This window comes from Musa acuminata, chromosome BXJ1-9 (genome assembly GCF_036884655.1).
Source record: "Musa acuminata AAA Group cultivar baxijiao chromosome BXJ1-9, Cavendish_Baxijiao_AAA, whole genome shotgun sequence".
In the NCBI taxonomy this organism is placed as follows: Eukaryota; Viridiplantae; Streptophyta; class Magnoliopsida; order Zingiberales; family Musaceae; genus Musa; species Musa acuminata.
The window spans coordinates 5,844,540-5,871,070 of record NC_088335.1 but is presented as its reverse complement, the minus strand read 5'-3'; the positions used below and the strand labels follow the sequence as shown (position 1 = coordinate 5,871,070).

At 40.1% G+C, this 26,531-nt stretch overlaps 4 protein-coding genes across 7 annotated transcripts; 3 read left to right on the top strand and 1 right to left on the bottom strand.

Annotated features, from left to right (window-relative positions):
• Nucleotides 1–1,175: 1,175 nt before the first annotated feature.
• Nucleotides 1,176–6,397, bottom strand: LOC103997402 (NDR1/HIN1-like protein 10). 3 transcript variants are annotated; one of them, XR_010479215.1, is made up of 4 exons: nt 5,387–6,397; nt 2,604–3,447; nt 1,822–1,921; nt 1,176–1,685 (listed from the first exon to the last, which is right to left on the bottom strand). XR_010479215.1 is itself a non-coding variant. In XM_018818436.2 (3 exons), exon 1 carries the CDS (start codon nt 6,170–6,172, stop codon nt 5,387–5,389), a length of 786 nt encoding a protein of 261 aa, XP_018673981.2. In that variant the 5' UTR covers nt 6,173–6,397; the 3' UTR covers nt 1,176–1,685; nt 1,822–1,869. The 3 variants fall into 3 exon arrangements, 1 of the variants encoding a protein (XP_018673981.2); XR_010479214.1 differs by lacking the exon at nt 2,604–3,447; XM_018818436.2 differs by lacking the exon at nt 2,604–3,447 and having other exon boundaries at nt 1,822–1,869.
• A 4,681-nt stretch (nt 6,398–11,078) lies between these two features.
• LOC135592733 (two-component response regulator-like APRR9) lies at nt 11,079–15,211 on the top strand. Of its 2 annotated transcripts, none has more exons than XM_065082370.1 (8): nt 11,079–11,456; nt 11,540–11,701; nt 12,155–12,285; nt 12,403–12,513; nt 12,667–12,796; nt 12,895–13,342; nt 14,169–14,781; nt 14,886–15,211. In XM_065082370.1, exons 1-8 carry the CDS (start codon nt 11,189–11,191, stop codon nt 14,994–14,996), a joined length of 1,974 nt encoding a protein of 657 aa, XP_064938442.1. In that variant the 5' UTR covers nt 11,079–11,188; the 3' UTR covers nt 14,997–15,211. The 2 variants fall into 2 exon arrangements, with proteins under 2 accessions (XP_064938442.1, XP_064938441.1); XM_065082369.1 differs by having other exon boundaries at nt 12,664–12,796.
• Nucleotides 15,212–19,283: 4,072 nt separating this feature from the next.
• On the top strand, nt 19,284–20,778 carry LOC103997405 (probable F-box protein At2g36090). The gene has a single exon (XM_009418606.3). It carries the CDS (start codon nt 19,406–19,408, stop codon nt 20,414–20,416), a length of 1,011 nt encoding a protein of 336 aa, XP_009416881.2. The 5' UTR covers nt 19,284–19,405; the 3' UTR covers nt 20,417–20,778.
• Nucleotides 20,779–20,925: 147 nt separating this feature from the next.
• Nucleotides 20,926–24,531, top strand: LOC103997406 (geranylgeranyl transferase type-2 subunit beta 1). Its single transcript, XM_009418607.3, has 9 exons — nt 20,926–21,389; nt 21,469–21,622; nt 21,698–21,814; nt 22,921–22,987; nt 23,152–23,300; nt 23,528–23,661; nt 23,760–23,858; nt 23,966–24,041; nt 24,221–24,531. Exons 1-9 carry the CDS (start codon nt 21,336–21,338, stop codon nt 24,313–24,315), a joined length of 945 nt encoding a protein of 314 aa, XP_009416882.2. The 5' UTR covers nt 20,926–21,335; the 3' UTR covers nt 24,316–24,531.
• Nucleotides 24,532–26,531: the final 2,000 nt, after the last annotated feature.

The window sequence follows — 26,531 nt, the reverse complement described above, 5'->3', positions numbered from 1 at the left end:
ACTCGGATGATGATCTTTGATTAAGATGGCAACTGAATGATGCTAGTGATGCGATGCTTATATATGCCAACCATTGCGTTCTCATGTATAAGTTGGTCATCGTAATAACCAAAACAACTCTATAAAACTAGTGATACGATGTTTCTTCTAAATGGAATGTTACATTCTAATCTTCAAGAGCCCTACACTTGGTGAAGAATTATAATAGTAGTAATTCGTATATGTTGAAAAAAGCCAACAAGTTGAACCCTGCACCAGCAATTTTAGGAACGATAAGTTATTGATATCGACGTCAATGAGCAACAGTTGTTCATGATTGATATGATCATCCATGAGGACTATGATACATCACAAAGAAGAACTTGCTATCCGAGTAGACGAGCTATATCTCTACCTAGCGAAGCCTCTCAAACCTTTCTAAGTTAAGGTGGAATCATAATGGATCTGATTCAGAGATAGTGCTAACTTTGGCTCAATAATTAAAGGTTCATGATAATGCACAAGATTTTCAGAAGTAATAATGACTAGTGTGACCACCACTAAGGATTGTAATATCCATCTCATAAAGAACTTACCGGTAAAAGGCCTAGAAGGTCACATTATTGCTGATCTTTTGTTCAAAATGGTGGTTGAAATGTTGGACATGATGATGCCAGCATTGGCTCCATAATTGGAATAATGGTTCATGGTCATGCTCTAAAGCTATCAAAAACAACAGCGGTTGGTATAGTAGTGACCGCTGGGTATGCTAATTCCTGTCTCGGTGTCATTGATTATATAGTACAAATAACATTCTTTCAGGCTTGCTTCCCTTGTTGGAATCGAGTCTCTATATATCTTTCTTTTTTTCTTCTTTATGTAAGAGAATGAATCGAGGTTGCGTCACCTTAACTTCGCAAGCAGCTCTATCCATCTCCCATCATCTACAGGATCCAATGTAGACAATGTGGGGGCCAACCACCTACCTACAGAACTCTGAAGCTTACTTGTTTCACCTACAAGAGGTGGCCACCCCCAATTAGGGATGACCAACCTAATTTCCACCGCAATGGAATCCAAATCCCAAACTATAATAATAATAATAATTTGGGACTACTCTAATAGAGAAAACTAATGCTGGATAATCCTGCAGATTGATCAAATAGACTAGTCAGTTTATTAAATATTGGCTTCAATTGATCGAACAAACTTCAATTGAACTCTTATACAAATTATAACAGGCATCCATGAAACATGCCAAGCCACCCAGGCCAGGGATTAGGGACGATCGGACTCCATACGAAAACCAATGTTACCTCCCATCATGACATGGCATCAATATATTGAACGTAACGCAGACGTAATCTCTAGGGAAAACACAATTGACCATATGTCTATATGATTTGAATACCGTAGGCCATATCTGAAAGAAAAAGAGGAAGCAGGAACAGTGCCCCGGGAAAATAGCATTGACGATATGACAAACACGATCCCATCCGCATCGCGTCACGTCCCTAACACGTTAGTGAATCCTTTGGTAGTTTGCTAAAGAAATCTGTGGGCAGGCAAGGCAAATCGGTCATCATGAGACACCACCACATGTTAGGTGAGCCGCATGCTTCCAACTCCAGGAGACTTCACACCACTCACGTCAACTAATCTCGTGTATACCTTGACCTTGCTTTCGAATAGGAAGACTGACACAACTATCAGGGAAGGAAAAAAAAAGGAATAAAGGAAAAAATAGAGAGAAAAAAAAAACAAATGCAAAACGAAATAGTTTTTCCCATGTCTTATTGTGCAGCTAAAAGATAAATTTCAACAGAGTAGATACTGCAGTACCTGGTGTCCTCGTATGTTACTCTGCACCAACCATTTCACACCCAGCTTCTGTTGCACAGCAAAGGCGACAAAAAAAATGATGTGAACATTCTCTAAATTTCTGCACGAAGACGAAAGCCAAGACAATGCACATTCAGAAGTTTGCCTAAGGGCATCAAAAGAGTGACAAGATAGGAATCACAAACGAAAGGGTACAGATATTAGACAAATTAGCTGATGTTTCCGAGCTAGAGGTCGGTCACAGAGAAGCCTCCCCTTTATCTTATCAATCATGATGCACTAGCATACAATAGCACATGAGATGATGATGATCCCCATGGCCAAACCTCTAGGCTCTGGCCAAAGGTCTCATCTCTGGTGCTTGGTGTCAAGTTGGTGGTACATGACACCAAACATCACAACACACGACATGTCCCAATGATAGCACATGCAGAGTCAGCAGCAGAGACCAAAGCACACAGACTAGCAACAGGATGATACAATAGTTGTCCAACAACGGCACACTCTCATCCTCATCCACGGAAACAAATAATAGTTAGGAAGCATCTCAGCATCTCGACCTTGGAATCATTATTCTCAAGCATCGTCTCATCTGCAGGTAAACCTATGTAGATAGAGAAGCTAATATCGAAAGAATAGAAAGATATCAAAAGCTATAACCTCTAATAAGTCAGCCAAGGATTCAGTCCTTCATAAATCGTTAGGGCCAGTAAACAAAGCAATATTGCAGGGAGAACCTAATACTGAAGAAAGAAAAAAGATCAAAGAATTCACTATAAAACCTCGGAACAATTCCATGGAATAGCCTTGACAGCAAAACCCAAAATGCCACGGCTTCAAGATGTTAGTGTGGCTTATCAGGCAAAAAAACCCCATCCCCTGCGTACACACCACACATCAAACTGGGAGGTACCAGCCTATAGAAATATTAATGGACTAGGAAACTACTCAGCCCATCATACAATTTGCCTGGCCGTTCTTCCAAAATCTCAATGTTCAAAAACCATAATTAATCTAACAACCAATTCCCCGAAAAATGTTCAACAGAGTAGCTGCAAAAAGATCTCTAGACCCTAGAAATCTTCAGATGTAAAACGTCAAGAAAAGTTCATGCACCCTACTCAAGTAAAATGAAAAATATATGTATTTGTATGTTTCTGGCACAAAAAGACTTTTTTGACAACAGCACATGGTTTCCAAATGCATTCATGAGAAAACCAGATGCAGTTGCTATCATTTGAAAGCAAGGTGCTTCACCTGATGCTTGCACTTATTAGAACGAATCTACAGAAAAATACTTATCCTTGCTTCTCCCTATCAGTATATCCATTTCAAATACATAAAAAAACTTAGTTTAACCAATTTCCTGCATCTGTTGCAACCAAGTGGAAACTAATTTCAGCTGTCCAGTCTCAAAACCCACTCAAGAAGTCAAATTACTTGTCAAATATATCCACCCATCGTCTTCAGACATATCCAATTAACGCAAACAGGTCCTTTTCAAAAAGTTTCTTCAAAGCTAACAAGAAGCATGATAACAAGATCAAGGGTTGAAAAAGGGGATAAAGTCCTCAGCACTTATTGGGCCAGTCAATATCATCAAGACTCACGCGCTCTCACAAGATCCTGCCACAAGTAGGTTGGCATCACAGCAACTGTCACAAACATGGTCAAAGCTAAAGATTTGGTCAACATTAATTTTTTATTATACAAGATCCTGAGGAAGTCAACAGACCTAGAGAACCCAAACGAAGACTGTAACATGCAGCAGCTGGTAAACAAAAGTGAACTGAAAGAAACATCCAAGGCATATTCATAATAATATAGAATATAATCAAACCTCAGTACCAATAGATTAATATAAGGCCAAAAGTCATTGATATCAGCTTTGAACTGATTGCATTCAGTATCAACAGAAAAAAAAAATTGTAAGTAAAAATTGAAGTGCGACAACTAACAAGAAAAAAAAAGGGGGGTTAAAAGGGAAAGGATTTGTTAAAGAAACTAAACAAAATGCTTGCAACTTAGAAATACAAAGATCCACAATATCCTCTAAAGAATGATTCTAAACCAACTTTTGACAATTAAAACTGAAACTATGAGCCATATTATTTTCATACTCGTAACTTGTACTCATAACCAAAAGCTCCTGTTCATGCAAGTGTGCTACTTTTCGACAGTTCCTGGATCAAAGGGTGACTTTTCCAAGGCCACATTGGGGTCATTTTAATAGGGCCGAGATTTTCCCCACCCTGGACAAACTGAAGTAGTGCACATTCATTTTGGTCGACATAGGCATGTGAAACATCATAGGATCTTAATTTGACCTTTTTTAGGTTTATTATTTAATTTCTTTCATCTTTTAGGTCTTATTGGAGCATCAAGTAGGAAATTAAGATAATGGTGAGGATTAATTAGGGTCTGGAAAATCTCTACATTTTTTTCTTTAAGTTGATCTTTGTTCCATCCAAATAAGTGGGCACCTATTGTTTCTTTTCTTCCAATCAATGTCCATTTTTCTCTCACTTGAATTCCTTTATTTTATTTTATTTTTTGTCTTTCTCTCTTGAAAAAATACATATATCTTCCCATGTTGGCTAATCGCAAGTCCTAATTGGACTCAAATTGCTAAATACTATAAGTCTATAACAAAGAATTCTTACATCCGAAAGACAAAACAAAGAGAACTGATCTGGAATTTCTTTGTGAGAATTAAAGCCTCCATGTGCCATTTGTGTTAAAATCTTCCCGTCTTCACTAATTTCACACCTACTACTATTTCCCCATCTTCGATCCTTGAAAAAACCAAAGAAAAGTGATCTGAAATTTTATAAGAAACTTAGCATCGATCTGCAACGATTCTTGATAGCTTCCCCTCTTTCATGTTCTCACTCCAACTTCTCAATGAGTTCTTGATTTCTTAACCCCTTGAAGCATTTTGTTTAGTTTTGAAAGACATTGTTGCCTTGTGTTAAGGTCAGCAATATAACTTCTTAAAGGTATCACTAAGGTAGAACTCATTCATTTCGGTTGGCATATGCTTCCCTCACTTAGGCCTTCGTAAACTAGCTGCCTTTCCTATATGATACCCATTAAATTACATTTTTTCATTTAAGAGAAAAGAAACTGTGGTCTGGCAGTCCATAAATGAGCCACACTAAACAACTCCACCTTCAAGGTGAAAAAGTGAATATGATTAACACAATTCAGGAAAGAATCATATAATCGAACTTGTGTCACCTATTAAAAAAAACTACTTATTGATGATTGACATTAGGAACTGCTGCACATTATGGATGCTATGATCCAAAATTTAGGGCGTGCTAAGAACATATACAATAATTAGAAGATAGAACGGAGAATACACACATGTAAAAACAGAACTTATACTACATAACATCAACTAATAATTTACAGTAGAATTTCTCATAGTTATACCTTAAATTTATAATAGATAAATCTCAGGCAATCTGTTACAAGACCACAGCAGGTTGCTCTTGCAATACCGGACGTTATCCCAGAAAAGTAAAGATGATCAGAAGAAGCTAACCATTCACAAACTTACTCAGAGATTAACCACGCATTTCTTTGGTGTCGAGCCGACAAGGTAACCCGTGGTCGCTGCAGTTGTCCCATTTCTCAAACCAATCGGGACATCATCGCAGTAGACCCTCATCGTGTGCCATCTCGTCTTCCATGCCCCGGGCTTAAACCTCACCCACGCCGAAACCCTAGCCTGGAAGCGCACGGCCCCATCGCCTCGGCCACGGTCCGAGTTGATCCCCTTCACCACGTTGGAATCGACGTACATCCCGACTGCCACAAGCCGAGCGCGGAGAGCGGTGGTCGCCCCTTTCGCCTGATAGAAAGGCGCGAGCGAGGTCTCGGACAGGGGGTCGGAACCATAGAGGACGGCAGCGGCGACGTGGTCGTAGTAGATCCCCATCTTGCTGTTGGGATTATGGACGGTAAGATTGAGATCGAAGTCGGCGGACAGCAGCTGCTGCGAGGTGGAAAGGTTGAAACCAGAGACGGTAGCAGAGGAGACGGTGAACTCCGGTAAGCGGGGGCGGAGGACGAGCCAGACGATGAGCGTGATGAGGCCGAAGAGGAGGAAGAGGGCAACAGCGATGGAGAGGAGGCGGCGGAGGAAAGCGGTGTTGTAGCGGGGAGGAGGGGCGGCGGCGGGGTAAGCCGCGGGGTAGTACAGCGGCTGGGGCGGGGGTGGGGGCGGATGGCCATTAGGGTAGTAGGAGGCTGGCGGCGGAGCCGGGTAGGGGTAGGATGAGCCGGCGGTGGCAGCAGGGTAGCCGGTGACGACGGTTTTGGGTCCACTAGCGGTGGAAATCATGGTCGCGAGGGCCGGAAGGCGAAGAAGGAGAGTGGAGCAAAGGGAAAGCGGAGAGATGGGGAAGGACGGCGTTGGGCAGTTACGCTATCTGATCTGACGGGTTGGTTGAGGCGGCGAGAAGAAGGATCGCTGAAGCCGGTAGGCCAAGGCACGTCGTGTAAGGGGAGAGTAAAGAACGCGGCGCCGTTTCGCTTTAGTCGAAGGAGGACTTGCCAATTTTGCTCTTCTTATTTTATTTAGGGTTCCACTCACAGGTGTCGATTATGGCTCGCGTAGGCTCGTCCGGAGCGGAGATATTTATTAATAATAATATAAATATAATTATTCAAATATTTTTTTTATTTATTTGATAAAAATAATATTTTTATGACGTCAAAATTTTATAACTATTATTTTTATTGTGATTATCCCATCCTATTTATAAAAAAAAACTAAGCAATGCATTCATTATGAGGTTGATTGTGATGAAATTTGGTGTTTATATTTGATTTATGAGAATCTTGATTGAAAAATGCAAACTTGACATAGTGTAAAATATGTGTAACATAAGATAACAATTGTAACAATCCAAATAGTAGCTATTTCTTGGTGAAAGACAATGATAGTGGTATAATTGCTATGATTCTTATTAGGTGAACCACCATAGGAAAAAAGACTCATCATATCTTTATGACAATGGAAATGGATGGTAGACTACCTTCTTTTTTCTCTTTGATGTTAAGTACAATGTAGAATTCTCCATGGAGAGGGGGGGGGGAGGGGATTACGGTATTTGTATTAAAAAAATTTACACAAATCCTTATCATTCTAAAAGTATAATAAATAATCTCATTTGTCCTAATATTATTAGTTGCATTGATGAAAAAGAAAGCACATGACATAAAATAAATATAAAAGTGATGAAAAAAAAGATACTTTTAATATTTCTTTTCTTTCCATGACGTGATATGTTGAAATTATCTTTTTGCCTGTAAAGTTATTATAAATTAAATAGACATTGAAATTATTTTTTTTGTTAATCATATTCATATCCATGTGATGTCATATGATATGTTTTTCGTAGTTCAGATAAATGAGGTTATTTATTTTATTTTTAAATCTATAAAGATCATAATATAAATTTTTTAAGTATAAAAAATTAAAGTGTTAATAGAGTCCGAGTACATACAATAATCTATAATTATCCTAAAATAATATTATCTTAAAAAGTTAAAAATGAAATTATGAATCTCAAAATTTTATGACTAGTAGTTCAGCTTCAACGTTTCGAGATTCATTTTTCTTGTAGAATATTCTATATCTGACATTTAATTATATTATATGGTGAATCTATAAACCCAATTGATCATTAATTTCATTTGACATCTCATAGGGTTATTGTTTTGAGGAAAAAGAGAGAGAGAGAAAGAGAAGGTAATGGAAAAAATCGATAATAAAAAAATAATGAAGATAAATTTTATATGGTTAAACCCTCCTTGCATAGTCAAGTTATTTATCATGATTAATTACAAATTAGCTCAAACCCAAGTATAAAGTTCCTTATACATCATAATCTTTCTCATTATTTCTTTCACTCTCTTTAGATCCATAAAAAAGAAACTCTAAGAGCATCAAACAAAATATTATATTGCATCATTCTCTTTCCAAAAATTTAGATGCAATTGAATCTTTTTTTTTAATTATTTTTTGAAAACAATTTTTTTTTTCATACATTAATTTCTGGTCCTCCACGTGTTTAATTATAAGAATTCAAAAATATTTATGTAACCCACCAATCAATATAGAAAACTTAAAAAGATAAATTTTTTTAAATTCTCAAGAGACCCTATAATATTATCTAAAATTATAAGATTACCTATATCTTTTATCAGATGAAATTTTATTTATTTATATAATTATATGTATTATTTATTATATATTTAATCCATACAATTTTTTAAAGATTATATATATTATTTTTATTTTTATTTACTTATTAATTTAAATAAAAAATATATATAATTTTAAATAAATCTTAAAATATTAGAAAAAATTATTACATAATGAGCTTTTGAAATATATTTTTTATAAAATAATAATTATATCAATATATATTTAAAATATAATTTTTATCTATTATTTACTTGAAACTCAATATTTTACGAATGTAACACTCTAACATTAGAAATGAAAAAAGACTAAAATTGACTTACAAAAAGCATGACATTTGATATTAAAGCTAATTTAGTATTTGAGCATAAAGGTTTAGATAGAAAATGACTATTCGCAACGTGGAGTTATCATTGGACTAGGCCGCCTCGATAGCCAAACAAAATTAATAGACCATTAACCCATTAGACTGACAATTAGACATTCGCTGAGTTCCATTCCCACATGGAAGAGTATAAATACGTTAGCAAGTATAATTTATATCTTCTATCGTTTTCTTTTGTTTAATCTCAAACAAGGTCAACTCACAAAAACGAAGGTCAACATCTTCTTCTTCTGACGAGCAAGCAAACTAAAACAAGCAAAGACTCTTCCTTGAATGTTTCATGGCATTGGCGGTGTCGAATAAGAAGCGTGTGTGGCTTGCATCGTCTCATGGCAACAATTCATCTCTGTTATCTGCATGCATATGGAACACTCTTTTGATCTACTGTTAAGAGTGTCGATCCATGTTCCATTATTTTGTCTCGTCCTGACAAAAGCAATTTGTACCGCATTCATTGAATTCATTTCATTTGCTTCATCCGCTTTTCTAGTACATTTTTCCTTGTATATCTCGCACATGTTTAGTGTGGATAGCTTGCGAGAGAAATATAATCGTGTTTATATTTTTATCGTTTATGAAATAAAATCACATTTGATAATGTGAAAGTAAAATTCAGCGTCATGAAGGTTTTTTTTCTAAAAAAATATACTCAATAGGATTACGCCAATTTAATTTGGATTAGAAGCTCTAAAATATTATTTTCATCTTCTTATTATCGAAGGTTCTCTTTCCTCTATTGTATGTCATTGGATGTGTGGGTTCGTCAATCATCTTCCTTGTTATTTTAATTCATATCGAAATTGATTCACTGAATCTAGAGATGGAATACAAGAATAAATTATGAAATTAAGATATTAAATTAAAGGTGATTTCTCTAGAAAATCTTGTTTTTCAGTCTTCTCTCAAAAGATAGATATTTCCTATTTTGATTTTTTCCAAATGATATCCTTTATTTTTTAATCTTGTAAATACCTTTATCGTTCCCTACTATCACCTCCATCGTCATTGTTGTTGACGGAGAGAAAATGATGTAGAAGGGTAAATAAACAATAAGGAAGGAGGGGGAAGAAAAGAGGAGGATGCAACGACAAAGGAGATGACAGTGATGATCTACTGCCTACGAGTTTGGTGTCACTATATTTTCGGATCGCAATTTATGTTGAAGACAGATAACATCGCTTTGATACCACAATGTCACGGTTTTAGTTGGAATTGCCTAAGGCGTGAGACACCCTTGCGGCCAAGACGCGAACTTAGCTTGCGTTGCCTAAGTCGTGTTTCGCCCTTGCGATATTGCTCCGCAAAGATCAGCCCACTTGCAACCTCTCGCAAGTCCCGAAGGACCTATAAAAGAGAAAGTTGATTAGTTCGAAAGAACGAGCAACGGATAAGTCTAGACGCCTCCGCTCACCAAAACGTCAGCCATCTCAGCCCCTTTGAACCCCTCGGGTGGCACAGGGCTGGATGGGGCTTCGGTATAGTGTCGGGCGTTGAATAACCTTTCACAAGTTCGCACGTTACCTTGACGGGAACTTATTGTCGTGTCTGGCACCCGGTGAGCAGCTGTTTGTGGACTTGCAACTGTTCGTTCAACCCTCTAAAGTCCTTATTTTCCCCCTCTCCCTCTTTTCTCTCGTGCACGCAAGGTGATTGCTGAATTACTTGTAAAGCTTCCCCTTTTCGCAAGACGTTGGGACTTATCCGTTGCTCGTTCTTTCGAACTAATTAACTTTCTCTTTTACAGGTCCTTCGAGACCTGCGAGAGGTTGCAAGTGGACTGATCTTTGCGGAGCAATATCGCAAGGGCGAAGCGTGACTTAGGCAATGCAAGCTAAGTTTGCGTCTTTGTCGCAAGGATGTCTCGTGATTTAGGTAACCCAAGCTAAGTTCGGGTCTTAGCCACAAGGGTTCCTTATACCTTAGGCAATTCCAGCTAATACTGTGACATTGATGAGAAAAATCAAATGACGAAGATGGAGAAAACATTTTTACGGAATTACAAAAATAAGAACATTATTTACGAAAAACCAAAATAGGAGACGTCGAAAGTTTTTGTGATCGTACTGTATTGAATTCAGAGAATATTATATCACGATTAGAAAAGTCGGATCGTATTGATTGATTTTTATAAAACTAAATAACGAGAATCATAATACACACTCGAGATTCTCAAACAAGCGAGAGAGAGAGAGAGAGAGAGAGAGATACACACTCGGATTTCATTCCAACTTCGGCCATCGCTTCCATAGGCTGCACTTCCGCCATCATAAAAAGTCAAGCTGAGAGAGAGCGGCGGGGACGGGGAAAAGATCTCTCTCCCGTGGGAAGTGGGGAGGACGAGTGGCCGGTGAGCGCACCTCGCGAAGGAGCGGCTACCGGTGCGGCCGCGTCGGATGCTTTTAATTCCCGATCTCTATCCCCATTCGCTTCCCAGCGCTGATGTGTTCTCCATTTCCTCTTCCACCGATCCACTGTACCATGAAAAACACATGTCACTCTCCTTCACCCAATCATAGCTGGTGCTTTTAGCCGTATATTGTGGACCCCAGGATGGTATCGTATTATGAGTGGTGAGTTCTTGCTGTCGCGCGTTGTGCGTGGCCTGCTGGATCCGCACCCGCCACGACTATAGGATATTTCTTCCTCCCCGCTCGAGTTGCCGTGGCCACCGGTTTCATCCCCACTCGACCAAAAATCTCATTTTGCCTCCTCCCTCACTCCTCTCTCTCTCCCTCTCCCTCTCCCTCTCTCTCTGTTGCACGATGGAGGTGGGGGTGAGGAGTGATCGGGACGAGGGGGCGCCAACGGCTACGGCGGATGCGAGGGACAGCGGGGGAGGATCGCGCGACGCTGACGATGCGGTGCGGACAGGGGAGAGCGTCGCGGTCGGTGCCGGCCCGAGATCCGAACTGCAGGTGGTTCGGTGGGAGAGGTTCCTCCCCCGGAGATCACTCCGCATCCTCGTCGTTGAGCACGACGACTCCACCCGGCACATCGTCATGGTGCTGCTCCGGAAATGCAGCTACAACGGTATGTCTCTCCACTTCCCCTCTGCCCTCCAATCTGATCGGGGAGCTTCCAACGTTTGATTCTTTAAATTGGTATGGTCGAAGTCGTGGCGGTCGCGGACGGGCTCAAGGCGTGGGAAGTCTTGAAGGAGAAGCGCTACAACTTCGACCTCGTGCTCACGGAGGTGGACATACCTTCGCTTTCCGGGATTGGGTTGCTCTCCAAAATTATGGCTGCCGAGCAGTGCAAAAACATTCCTGTGATCAGTAAGTCGCTGAAACCAACCCAACGATTACTCCAGCGCCCTTATAACTGACCTTCTTTCCGATTGTTTGGTTCCACCTTAGATGGGTCGCTCAAAATGCCAACTTTAGGCTATGTGTTAGGGTTCACCCCGACACTATGATCTTCTTCTTTACTATGTCGGCAATTTTATTTGGAGTATCCTGCTCTATAATGATTTCATATATGTAGGATTTCCCATGCTGTAAAATTGCCTGAATTGTCAATTTTGGCATTGGAGTCAGTATCATTCTCACCATTGATTGGTTTGATCGATCTTTGTTTGCTACTTTTTTTTTGTTTTTATGATCTTTTAACATAAATAAACCATTTATTTGAAATTGCATGGTTACTTTGAAACCTAGAGACGAGCAATCTCTCTGTTAGATATTTGTATATCTATCTTGATAAGTCTATGATGGTGCTTTCCGTTACAGTGATGTCCTCCCGAGATTCTATCAGTGTTGTGCACAAATGCATGCTAAATGGTGCTGTAGATTTTCTTGTGAAACCAGTAAGGAAGAATGAGTTGCGGAACTTATGGCAGCATGTTTGGAGGAGGCGTTGGGTATGCTCAAAGTGCTAGTTAATATGGCGACAAATTAGCCACGCGCTCGGTCAGTTGATTGGTAGATTATTTGTGAAGCATCTGACAATGATTTTCTTGACTAAACTCTTGATGCAGTCAAGTAGGAGCACAGCTGCCTCGGACAACATTGCTGCTATCAATCATGTGAGTGTGAATTCTGGGAATGGATCCAAGACTGGGGAAAACAGTGATAGGGGTGATGCTCAGGTAAGGGAACCTTGTTAATTTTTTTCTCTACAACAAGTGCACTTCATTTATCATGGTTGTTTGATTATTTTTCCTGTTAAGAACATTGTGCAATCATGATCAATTATTTAGCTTTTCTGTGGTATCTCAAGTGGTTGCATGATATTTTAGCAGATTTCCGGTAGTAAGCCAGAGATGGAAAACAAAATTGTCCAGAAGAACATGCCAAAAGCAGAGGATCCTGGTAATGGCACCGAAGTTATCACAAATCAATCAAAGAATTATGATGATCATGAAACCAGAGGTTGTCAACTGTTCTTTCAATGAATTCTTTTTTATGGGATGAGAAATTTTGGAGCCTTATCATCAAGCTCTTATACTGAATAAATTTTACCTTTGCAGATGAAGCTTCTGAACCGAAGGCCCAGGTCAATCAGTCAATTCAAGAGGCTTTTTCGTTGGGGCATAAAGAGGATAAATTTTTTTTGTATAATACATCCACGTCTAGGGAGGAAGAACTGGCATTTCTGAGACTCAAAAACCGTGAGGACATTGAACCAAAGCCATACTGTCAACCTGATGCTACAACAGATATTTTGCAGAATGTCATAAACTTCATTGAACCAAGAGGTAGCCGAAGATGTATGTCTGCAGCCTTGGGAAAGGTTTCATTTAGGGATGATGTCCTGTGTGAAACCCCAACATCTTCTCATGGAAAGAGTACATATGAATTTGGTTCCTCCCAGCTACATGAGCTTTCTTTGAGAAGACCACAAATTAATGGCTGTGTAAGTCTGGAGTTCAAGGAAAAGCATGTCCTGAACCATTCTAATGCCTCTGCTTTTTCAAGGTAATCTTTTTATGAAACATTCATTTTGCTGTAGCTTCTATTTTCTAAAAGGCTTGCTATGTTATTGATGTTATTGCTTACTCATCCTTTGTTGTTTTATGAGTCTTTTGCATAAACTTTGTGAACCGAGTTTTAGTATTTCTGGCTTTCGGCAAAAACTTAATTGTTTCCATCAATTTTGAGACATTTTTATTGCTCATGACCTGACACCAATCTTTCGAACTAGTTTGCGTGTAGAGGCTTCCTATTCAAAAAGAATTTGATTCCACTATGCAATAATTTGTAAAAGACTCATTGTGATATTCTCACTAATTTTTGAAAGATTTTATGCTAATCTCAAATGGGAAGGCCAAGAAAAATCTGTTAATTTTGGAATGTACTCCTTCATACCAATTTTTAAATGATCAAATTACCTTTCCATATTACTATCTTCCAAAATAACAAAGGATAACTTCACTAAACTGCTTGCATAAGTGAGTCCTATAATAGCCATACTAATTATAATTTACACTTCATTACCTGTATTACCTAGGACTGTGTGAATATACTCATTTTCCTTTTTTTCTGTCTGGTGCTGGTGCTTTCATTTTTATGGGAAGAGACACAAACTAAGATTGATTAGAATTAGAAACCTGTGAATGCAGGCAGAGCCTGATGTTAATTTGTAATAGATTTCAATAGCTCTGTAGCTGATAGTTTGAAGCATTTTACAGATTGTAATTAACCATTATCTTTCGATACTTGTACTAGAAAATTTTTCAGTCAAAATTGCTTCTAAATTGATATAATGTCATTTCATTTTCAACAAGAGTGATGAATCTTGCAGGTATGGTGACAAAAAGATGCATCATTCTTCTCAAAAGCCAGTTTCTTCTTTATTCATTCACACCAGAGAATCCATCGATAAACCTCAGCCGCATGTCAGTACAAATAGCTCCTTTAATGAGAAGGATGGTACCATTTTTCCTTCTCATCCTGTACGAGAGAATGCTTCGGTTGGTCATTCCTCTGATGGGGCTAATTCCTTTTTTCGGCATCCCCAGTCTGGCATTTTGTCAGTGCCAGTTTCTGTTGGAGAGATTCCTTACCAAAGCATGTGTGCAGGATATCATACCATCCTGCAACCAATGTTCTACCCTGAATCCTCTCAACCACAAAATTTGTCTGCCTCAGAGGATCCAGGAGCAACCTCTTGCACTCCTTTGAAAAAATCCAATCAGAGTGCCAGCTCTAACCAGGATATTTACAAGGTTTGTGGAAAAAATGATTGTGACAAGACTACAGAAGCTGCTGCAAATGCAGTCAATTCTTTAGAAAATTGGAATGATATATTCATCCAGAACTCTGGCAGAGAAGGGTTGGATTGTGATCGTGCTCGTCGAGAGGCTGCATTAATAAAATTCCGCTTGAAAAGAAAAGACAGATGCTTTGAGAAAAAGGTAATGGGATGAATGACTTTAATTCGTGCACATGAATATACTTCTTCATCGAAAAATTCACGATGGATAGCACTAATGTTCCTTGATGTACTTTGCTTTGGCAGGTTAGATACCACAGTAGGAAGACGCTAGCAGAACAGCGGCTGAGGATAAAAGGGCAATTTGTGCGTAAAAAAGCAACTAATTCGGCAACTGTAACAGAATCAGAAGACTAACTCGAGTGACTTACCATAAATTTTCCTTCAAACTTGATGTCCTGTCAAGTAATTATGAGGTAAATTTGACATCGGGTGTTCTCTTTTATCGATGTCCTCAATTACCCTGCACGGTTCTCGTCCATGTTGTTAGCTCGTAATCCGAAGGAGATAGGTGAGACAATATTTTCACAGGTTCTCATACTAAAGATGGGAGTAGCACAGTTATATCCCCACATCTACACTGCTTGGAAATTGTCATCTGTTTGTAGACCCTCCTTGCGACAAGGTCTGGAATTGCTGATCACTCTGGAAATTAATACTTGCTATGGTCAGATGGTCCGACATTCTTGAATTACCATCTTGCAGCAAATACAGAACTGATGATTTAACTCGTTCAAAGCTGACCACCACAGAATAAAACAGCAGGTAATGTTTATGTTCATATTAGGTTCTGAAGTGTTGCAGTGTGATACTTATCCTCTTTCATGCATCGTCTTGCCACGACCAAATCCAGTGAGCTCGTATGGCATTGCTGATCCTAAGCGTTGGATATTATATCTTGTTGAATTCCCATCCGGAAGATTCCTGTTTATATCTTGTCCTTTTTAGGTGTATTTGTACTTTTGTGATCAGAGATGAGAAACACTCTTTTTGACATTTGTCTGCCACAAATCTTGGGTTGACTACAATACGAATGACACCCGAATCCATAAAACATAGATTAGCCTAACATCATATATTTCTCTCTCTAGAAACTGTTGTTATTTCAAGAACATGTGGGATGTCATCGGTCTTCAAAGATCTTTATTGCTCCAATGTGATAATACATTATCTTTTCTGATTTCAATGCCTCTAAAAATTATAGGGGGGAGAGAGTTATGATATCTAATAATATACTTCATTTTCGTTTAGCATTTTGGCACCTACAATCCTACAAAAGATGAACCTCTATTTAATTTGAATCAATCTTGATGAAGACATGTGCCAACCAATCCAAGCTTGGAGAGATGAATCTTCCAAGTCTCGGAAGAGCTACTAATCTAAAGAAACAAAGAGCCCAGCGAAAGTGACCGGCAAACTACTCCGTGGTTACGCACCCACTTTTTCCATGTGGTGGTGATCGGTCGATGGCGTCGGCTGCTCCAAGCCGTCGTCTGTACTTTGGTGCTCTTCGGCGAACGAAGAGACCGCAAGGCAATGAAACAAAGAGAGGAGCGTAGGGAAGTTGGATGTGAGCGGCTGCGTGCGTGCGTCCGCCCGTCCGCCCGCCCGCCCGTTTCCTTTTCTCGCGGTGAAGGGGAAAGCCGAACCATTTTGAGGCCCACTCGACACCATCTGTTGTTGTTTCCTTTATGTGAGCGCTTTAACGTGCACTTCTCGATCATGACAACCACGGGCTAATGTAGATTGGATACACTTGTGGATCTAAGAGGGTTGGAGCTGTTTCTTTGTCGACGATGTGTCTTTAAATGCTTGATTTGATTGTATGTTTGACATCGGACACAGAAATATTTTGTTTTCCATTAGAAATTAGACAATTTAGGGTACAGTATATGATATCTGTTTTTGGTCAGATTTATACAAAACAATGTCCTTAGTCAAATTAAAAGTTGACTTTGTCATCAATGCGTATTGGACATATGTCACATCGACTTTTAAAGATGACAGGACATGCTATACCAACATGGTATTAAAAGGAATATTTTTTTTTATTAAGCTAATAATAATAAAAATAATGCTTTTGGTTCATTCCTAACTCAGATAAATAAATACTAAACTCCTTATATGCTTCTAGGAGTATTCTTAAAAAAAATATTTTTATTTTTTTATTAATATATCTTTTTTATTTATTATTTTTAAAAAAATATCTTTTATTTTATAAAAAATGATATTATCCTTCACCTCCATCCCATTAGTCACCATCACCTTTGCCCTTTATCATCACTCATGTTCTATTATATATATATATATATATATATATATATATATATATATATATATATATATATATATATATATATATATTTATTTATTTATTTATCTTGAATACACTAACGATACAATGACTATGATTGTGTTACTATTCACCTTCTACAATGTGTAAGATTTCACTCGGAAGAGGCCCTGGCCTCCTTGATGCTCCAGTCGATCCTTATCAATACTTTCAAGGTGGCTTTAGCAAGCGATGGGCGAGTGTGTGACCATGTGGGGGTAATACACTTATGTTTAAAAAGTTGAAAGCATTATAGAGGATGAATGTGAGGTCTATAGTAAGAGAGTTACAAAGTCATACGATTCGTACGATATACTACGAAAGTCATCGAGACAATGTCATGTTGCTCACCGGTATCTTTGAGGTTGGAGGAAGATAGTAGGGGAGAAGACAGTAATGCAGAGGTGACTTGACAAGACAAAAGCGAGGGGTAATTTAATCTTTTTGAAAATAATGAATATTATATAAGAATAAATGGAAAAAGTTGGTAAAAAAAAAGATATAATTTTTTTTAAAAAAAATTACCCTATGCTTTTCATACCCATGATAAATAGATTAATAGACATTGACAATTAAAAGAATTTATGAGAGGGTAATCTTTTGCCTGAACAAACTAAAATTAGACAAAGAACATGAGATAGAAGATATAAATATTTTCTATTAGAAAAAAACTTAGATAAGAGATACAAATAAATTTCATCATCTATGATTAATGACCAATATCAACTACATAATGAAAAATTGTTCGATCTTTCTTTGATATGACTACAACTTTAACTGGCTATTTCGTTTATAGACTCATTAGAATACATTTATACTATATTAAATGACTATTTCATTTCGACACTACTATTAATTTGATAGATTATCTCCATCAAATTAGAAGCTAACGAAGATGATTATCTATGAATCAAACAAAATAAAAATAAAACATCAAACCCGATTTGGACTCTCCAAGATTAGAGCAAATAGAATTAGTGTTCTTATTTTCTTGTCATGCTATCCCAATCATCATCGATCAATACGGTGCATGCATGATCAATATGTACCTCGTGCTCCTCCTGTCTAAAGAGCACACGGGAGAACCTTCATGATACTTATTAACCATTACAAGTCTAATGTCTTAGTGATATGTATGATATTTTCTTATTAATCGATTTAGATAATATTCTTGAAAAGAGCACTCACTATAGGTATGGTTTTCAAAATTTAAATCTCTCAATTCTCCCATCAAATTTCATACCAGTTTGAGTGTCAATTATCTATCTTTAAGAAATAATAAACATTCGATTCTCATGCTCAAAAACTTTTGGAAAACAAATTATGTTGAATCTAATCAATTCTGAAATGTAACAATGAGGTGGCTTCCATGAGTACCTTATAATTCACACTACAAAGTTAATCATGAAGATAATGAACAGTAAACTGGTAATATCAAATTGAGTCGTGTCAATAACTTAATTCAATATAAAAATCCTAGGAGGTACGAAAAAGCAAAACAAAAAAAAAAAAACAAATAAAATACTATGGTGGTAACATTAAATTGAGTCTTACCATACATTGCCAATAATAATTCATTCTATATATAAAAATATATAAGCACGTTAGGTACGAACAAGACAAAATATAATTAGAGGAAGATTGGAACCTTCCATCCAAGTCTACTACTTCACTTCCATTTCGCATCATGTACCATATTTTAAACAAAAGAAAATAATGTAAACACAATAATTCGTCAATAGGATGCTTTCAACCCTCAATTGGCTCCTAACTTGCTACGCCATTTAGTGACCTATAAATAGTGAGACTTCTGAGAATTTGGCCTTGTGAATGGTGTTTTAAGAGGTCAGAATTGTTTCCAAAGGATGTGCCGTGAAGACAATATATTTGATTCATGATGTTACTTATATAACAATATAGACCTTTTGAAGGCGAGATATTAAATCCTTAATGATTAGTGAGATGAAATTTTGGACTTGTAATTTTTTTGGTAAGCGAATCCGATGTTAAAATTCGATTGTAATTTTTCTTAGATTCACTGTTTCATTCCTATATAATATTGACTTTTAGGAGTTCATTAGCAGTCGATCCAAATGATTAGAGACACTATAAGATTCGATCATATCCGTCCACTTAGCTTTTTCGTAGCCGTGTGGGGTTTTGTGCCACGTAAAGCCGGCCAACGAGTTTGTCTTCTTACATGTGTGAAACGTGTCATTCATTCTGATCCAAAGAGAAAAAGAAAAATCTAACGACAAAAATCTATATATATATATATATGTAATATGTATATATATATATATCGCCAACTATTGAATATAATTGCCATTATCCCAATCTCCCGTCGAAGCCCCCACTCTTCCTCGATCAACGCAACGCCTGTGCTGAGTTGATAGCTTTCGAGTTCGAGCCTCGACGACTCGGTAAATTTCTTATGGCCACCCAGTCGCAGGCTGCCCGTGGCACAACCGCCACCGCCACCACCATAGAGGACCTCCACTCGGACATGCTGATCCGCGCCCTCCGTCACCTCGACGGGCCGGCGCTAGCAGCCGCCAGCTGCGCCACCACCCACCTCCGTGCCATCGCCTCGCAGCCCGATCTCTGGCGCGACCTCTGCGTTACCACTTGGCCATCCCTCCGCCACCCCCGCCTCCTCCGCCTCCTCTCCTCCTCCCCCAACGCTCATCGCTCCTTCTTCTCCGACGCCTTCCCTTCCCCCTCTCCGCTCACCGTCCTCACCGACGACGATGCCAGCCTCCCCTCCGAGCTTATCTCCGCCGTTGACCTCTACCACCAGGGCGCCCTCGTCTTATCCCGCGTCGTCGAGACCGACACCTCCACCCTCTGGTTCAGGGGCGCCCCCTTCCGCATCGATGCCCTCGACCGGAAGGACCCACCTCCGCCGCCCTCGCCTACGCTACCCGCTGCCGCTGCCGCGGCCGCAGCCGAACCGGACATCTCACCCGAGGATCTGACACTGAGCTGGGTCGTCATCGACCCGCACCGGCGGCGCGCCATGATCGCGACGAGCCGGCATCCTGCGGCGGTCGATCGGCACTGGATCACCGGCGAGACGGTGGTCCGGTTCGCGTCGGTCCTCGGCGAGGAGTGCGCCCTCGGGGTGGTGGTCACCTGCGGGGAGGAGACGGGGCACGTGCTCGAGATGAGTCTGATGGCGGAGGGTATCGACGGGGTCTGCTTGAACGGCAGGGACGGCTTGGCGGTAATCCAAGCGGCGATAGAGGGTGACAGGAAGAGAGAAGAGGCGGAAGAGGTCGAGAAGAGGAAGTGGGAAGAATTCGTCGGGCGACGGCAGAGGCGGAAGGAGGCGGCCGCGCGGCGGGAGCGAGTGGTGGACCTGGCCTGCCTTGCGGTGGGCGGCGCGGCGTTCTTGGCACTCTTCGCAATTGCGGTTTCGAGGTGGTTGGATCGCGCGGTCTAGCTGAACCGGGAAGAGGTTGATCCCCTCGCTTCTCCTTTTCACATCTCAACCGTGAGCGGGACCTTCCCTCATATCTCAGCCGTTCACTTAATGTGAAGACCATATATGTGGCACGTCACCATAGTTCTCAGGTGGGTCCTCCAGAAAATGGACGATCGATATATGAGCAGATGACCATCAGACGGTCCAGATATCTGAACTGATACTGCGAAGCGGTCAACGCAATACTAGTTAGAGAAATGATAGATACTTGGATGTAAAGATAGGTGGGTCACATATTATGAATGGTTATCTTAGGGTTGTTATGTAATCCCATCCGGTCTTCGCGAAGAATAACTCACCTAATAACAGGCATTTCCACATCCTCTTTATTAATAGCAGCAATTCGCTCGCCACAAGTAAAGGATTCTGAATACTGTCCAACTCCTCTCGGTATTCAACCATTCCACGCACACATCATCATCATGTCGTCTGGTATCCAAATATGGAAGAAGGGTGGCAAAATGCGGATCGTCGAAGAGGTGGCAGAAGCAGCTTACGGTAGCTCGAATTGGGTCGGCCATGGAGGAGCCGATGCTGGCCATTATAAGGGCCCAACCGCCGCAACCATCGAGACCTTTGGGCTCGACTGGAGATCACTCAAGGCCCACGAGCAACCTCCTCGCAACCACGCGAGGGCTCCCTCTTGCAGATCGTCCCGGCGTCTTGACTCATCTTGTTGGCGGAATCAGGTAAATCACACGTTGGAGGCGAGGGCTTTTCTTGAACCCCGTCCGATCCGACTGGAATAGGACTTCTCCGACGAAGACGCCGTCGCGGCCCGAGGCTTCGACGAACCCGTCCTAGGCTCGTGTGCTACTCCGAAATTTAATCCCGAGGTTCGCGTAGATTTGGAAAATTGGATCGATTTGAAGAGAAGATGGGAGGATTAGAAGAAGAGAAGCATGCGCGGTACATCGTCTCGGTTGAAAAGGTTCTCTTTGTTTTCGTACTTGGATTCTTTTTTCTCTGTGAGAATGAAATTGATTGGGGAATTTGACGATTTGTATCAGAAGAAGGATGATTTCGAGGCTTTAGTGATAGAGCATTTGAGAATGAATGGTGCATATTGGGGTCTGACCACTCTTGACCTGCTCAACAAAATTGGAGCTATCGATGTAGATGCGGTCGTGTCTTGGGTAATGGAATGCCAGGACAAAGATTGTGGTAAGTTCGTTACCCATAACAAAAGGTCTTTCTTTTGTGGTAGATGCGTGATGCATCTTAAAAGTGTGATTTCAGGAGGCTTTGCTGGAAACTTAGGGCATGATCCACACCTTTTGTACACAATCAGTGCTGTGCAAATTTTAGCACTTCTCGACAGGCTTGATGTTCTTGATATCGAAAAAGTGTCGGATTGTATCCTTCTCGTTTGGAGTTTATAGATTATATCTCAACAATTTTCTACTTTTGCTAATTTAATTGATGGTTGATGTTGGAAGCGTTCTTTTTTAGCATCTTTTATGGTTGTACAATAGTTGAGCTATGTTTTTCCATTATTCATGTTGTTTATTTTATAATTTGATTAATGGATGACATCCATGGCATTCTGATCCAAACATTCTCATGGTTTTGTACATTTAGACTCTTCCGTTTCTTGTATGAATGTATGAAGAAAGTTGACCTCAAAGTACAAAGTACTTCATACCTTGATTTTTATAAATCACATAAGATATTTTTAAGCTACTAAGTAGGTTAGCAACTGAGAAGGAAGCAATACTTCTGATTTCTGAAATATGATGCAACTGGTCTTGAAGACTGTTGATCACAGAGTGGAAAAAGGAGGAGGCTTCTTGTTTATTCATTTTATGAGGTCTTTTTAGCCGCTAAACTTGAAGGAAGGAGAATTATGATGTTGATTGTGGTGGATGATTTGCTCTATAAATCATATATTCATAGTTAAAAGCGACTCAAATCTTGAATATGTTAGTTTATTAATTTGTGAAAATGTTTGGTTTTTGCTACCAGGATTAACAGTCATGGAATCAAATTAAATAGGAAGTTCTTAGTTTCAGGAGAATATACCTGTTGATGCTTCATGGATTGAAGATAATTAGCTGCGTGGAAGAGGAGGTTGTAACAGATACAAGGCTTGAACCCGATCACAATTTTGTCATTGTTCAGATTGGAACAATCGAATTCTCAGTAGATAAGAAGTTTTTTAATGCTAGTTGAATCAATTTGGATGTTATTTGGTTGGTTTATTTCCGTAAGTTTTTTATTAGATTGTTTTAATCGATTGATTAATTGGTGGTTTATGAGAATTTAGGAGTCCTACATATGTTAGTACTGTACAAGTGGCTGTAGCATGAATTTTTGCTACAAGTTTGTACAGTTTTGTGACCGATAACTTTTTTGCTAGAATCATTTTTGCAATTGTATTTGTCAAGAAGGAGATGTGACTTTATAACAGTTTTGTAATTGAATTCAACTGCATCTATCGTTGCACTTAATTTTTAATTCAGATGTGGCTGGCTTGCAGAATGAAGATGGATCTTTTTCTGGTGATATGTGGGGTGAAATTGACACTAGGTATAGTTCTCTTCTTACCTGTTGTTTTAAATTGTCATGATATAAAATGGTTCTGGTGATATATGGCAAGGAATCGCCACTAGGTGTAGTTCTCTGCTCACCTGCTATTTTAAAATGTCTTGATATAAAATATTCAGAGGACTTGGTATGAACTTTTGTTGTAGGTTTTCTTATTGTGCAATCTGTTGTCTCTCACTATTGGGCCGTCTAAGTAAAATCAATGTGGAAAAGGCTGTAAATTTCATTGTCAGCTGCAAAAACCTAGACGGTGGATTTGGGTCTATACCCGGTGGGGAGTCACATGCTGGCCAGAGTATTGTTCTTCTTTGCTATTACTATATCGTGCTTGTACTTCATTTTAAGCCGCATTTGTCCACTAGTTTTACTTGGTCTGTCAAATTATCAATTTCTTATCCCATACATATATTGTAAAACCAATGCAATCAGCTCTGCTGTAGTTGATACTGATGCTGTTTCTTCTTCATCCTTCATCAAATTTTGTACTACTTAAAGATACTTGTCTGACCGTTTGGCATGCAGTCTTCTGTTGTGTCGGTGCACTTGCAATCACGGGTTCCCTGCACCATGTCGACAGGGACCTGCTTGGTTGGTGGTTGTGTGAGCGGCAATGTAAAGACGGAGGATTGAACGGCCGACCTGAGAAGCTTGCCGATGTGTGATTCTATAGTGCTCGTCATTCCTAATTAGCCCTTAAGATCATACCTTCATCCTTTCTTTTCATTGAATGGACATCTCATTCAAGTCAGTGCAGGTTTGCTACTCTTGGTGGGTACTATCCAGTCTTATTATGATCGACAGGGTTCATTGGATTGACAAGGAGAAACTCACTAGGTTCATCTTGAACTGCCAGGTCTGCATATCCTATCTAGTAATTTTTTGCTGTTAACAAGTTTTATCGTAAGTGAAGGATATTATTTCGTATATTATTTGGGTGGTGCTATTATTTTCAAAATGCAGGACAAAGATAATGGAGGCATATCAGATAGACCAGACAACGCAGTTGATGTTTTTCATACCTACTTCGGCGTTGCAGGTGCTAATCAACATTTTCCATGTTCCTTTTTTTTATTTTCCCTTCTTCTTTGCTTAAACCTCTTCTGCCCAATATATTTGGAAATCTTCACAGTTGTCTTGGCTCTTGTTCTCTGTTTTATCATTTCAAAGTTATTTTTCTGGACATATTTCTGAGGCTGTGTTTATATTGATAAACAGGGCTCTCTCTCATGGAATATCCAGGATTAAAGACGATAGATCCTGCCTACGCCCTTCCCGTTGATGTGGTAAATCGAATCTTCTTTAGAAAGTGAATCTACTGTGATACGAACAAGCAAGTGGATGCTGCATTTGATTGCTGCCTCCCGTATGCATGCTGGACGTGATCCCCTCCCTCTCTTCCTAGTATTCATCTTGAAAGCTTTCGAGGAGTCGAATTCCCATCTAAATCTTTTATTGTGGACGTGACTACTGTAACTAATACTACCTCATCACTAGTTATATCATCGCATGTTTCCCTCTTCGCATCATTAGTTGCTTTTACACAGTCATTTGGACCAGCAAATAAATATGAATGAATGCCTCGATGCGTTGATGTTGATGTGGTGGCACACACTTTAACTTCTGTTCTCGCCCAAATTAAATTCACATCATGGAGGATGCAACAAAATCATACTCGTAGATAGTTATTCCTACGTGGCGGTTCAAGCTGACTCGGAATTGTTTTCCTCGTCTACTCCGAAAGGAAGTCTGGTCGCGGAGAGAGGCGGTGCCTTTCACCGCCTTCCTTCTTCTCGACCGACGTTGGCGGTAGGCCTCCCGATCTTTTTTTTGGACGCCTATAAATAAGGGGACGAGCGCCAATGCCCACAAACCTATCGGCAGAGAAGATGGTAGCGAGGGGCGACGGAAGACGAAGGGCTCTCGTTCTCTTTCTGGTTCACTTCCTTCTCCTTTGCGTCTTTCTTCTTCATGCGACGGAGGCCCACCGCTCCGTAATTCCATCAGGCATGCACTCCGTGTTCCTTTTTGTCTGAACAACCAACCACCTTTCTTCGTTTGTGGTGATTCCTTCCATAAAAATTGAAGAGCTCGACTTGCTTTCTTTCTTCCCCCTGTCGACAATTTAAATGATTATTGGCTCAAGTTTGAAGCATGAACGATCTCATCCGCCCGCCTTCCTTCTCTTTCAAGTAGACTGTTCCACATGGGGATGTGATTCGTCGTTGCTTCTCGACGTAGCACTCTAGTTTATACTGCTTCATCTTAATCGCAGCATGACCAGTCTCACCTTTCTTAGGTTGTATAATCTTATGATTTATTTGTTTTTCATGTTCAACGCATTTTCAAGTCTCGGGCAATAAAAATAGAATTAGGTTGAAATAATCAAATCTTTCCAAACTTGTTAAATGGTGTGCTCGATCCGAAATAAAGACACAAATTGTTGACACATTATCCAAAAGAAAATTTAGGCTTTTAATTGTAACCATGCTTTCATGTGAACCTCGGTTTCGTGAAGAGTTGCTTACTCTCTGCCTTGCGGCCATTCATATGTATTACATGTTCACCGTGTTTTTCTCGACTTGCATCGAATCCTATTTGCCGTGTATTTACTAATTGTGTTCCTTGTTCTTTTCAGCAAATTTGCAGCATAACACAGGAGATCACGTTTCCAGCTCGAGAAGGATCACAAGAGGCTTCGGTGGGGGTGGACACGGTGGTGGCAGCCACGGACGTGGTAGCGGCCGTGCTCGTGTGGTGCCAGGCGGAAGGGGAGCTGCTGCTTCTTCTACTCGCAACAACGATGCAGCGAGTCGTAGCTACAGCTACTCCTTCCCGGTGGTCTTTGTTATGGTAGCTGCGGCTGCCATTTTTGCTTCTTTTTAGACTTCACTACTAGGATCAAACTTACCGTCGAAAGGTGACGATGAAACAGATACCGGTAGAGTAGAACGTTAATTGTTTTGTTGGATTGTGCAAACCTTGTTTATGAGGTCGACACCTAATAATGGCAAGTCTTGTTTATAATAAGATGCATGACATTAAGAGAGAGGTTTACATGGACCCAAGAAACCTTCCCCCGGAAAGCAGAGAGAACAACCATAGCATTACAATGGCGGCACATCGCTCTTATTTGTAACCCTGATCGCTACTAAACGACACTGCGTCATCTTCAACGGAGAGATGGCAAACGAGACTATTTGTATGGTGGTGGTGGTGGTGGTGAAGACGGAGAATGATAGTGACGCGGCGGTGGAGAGTGCTCAGGGATGGTCTTGTATGGTGGCGGGGCCTTGTATGACGGCGTCGGCTGAGAAGGCGGGTGCGTCGGATGGTGGGGTGGCGTCGATGGAGGGTAAGGACGGTGGGTCGGTGGTGGAGACTTGTAAACCGGCGGCGGAGTTCGGGGCTTGTGAGCAGGAGGTACGGGATAATCATGTGACGGTGGTGACGGGTGCTGGCCATGCGGCGGCGGGGAAGGCATGTGGTAGTACGGAGGGTGTTCTGCGTGAGTTGGTGGTGCAGGTTG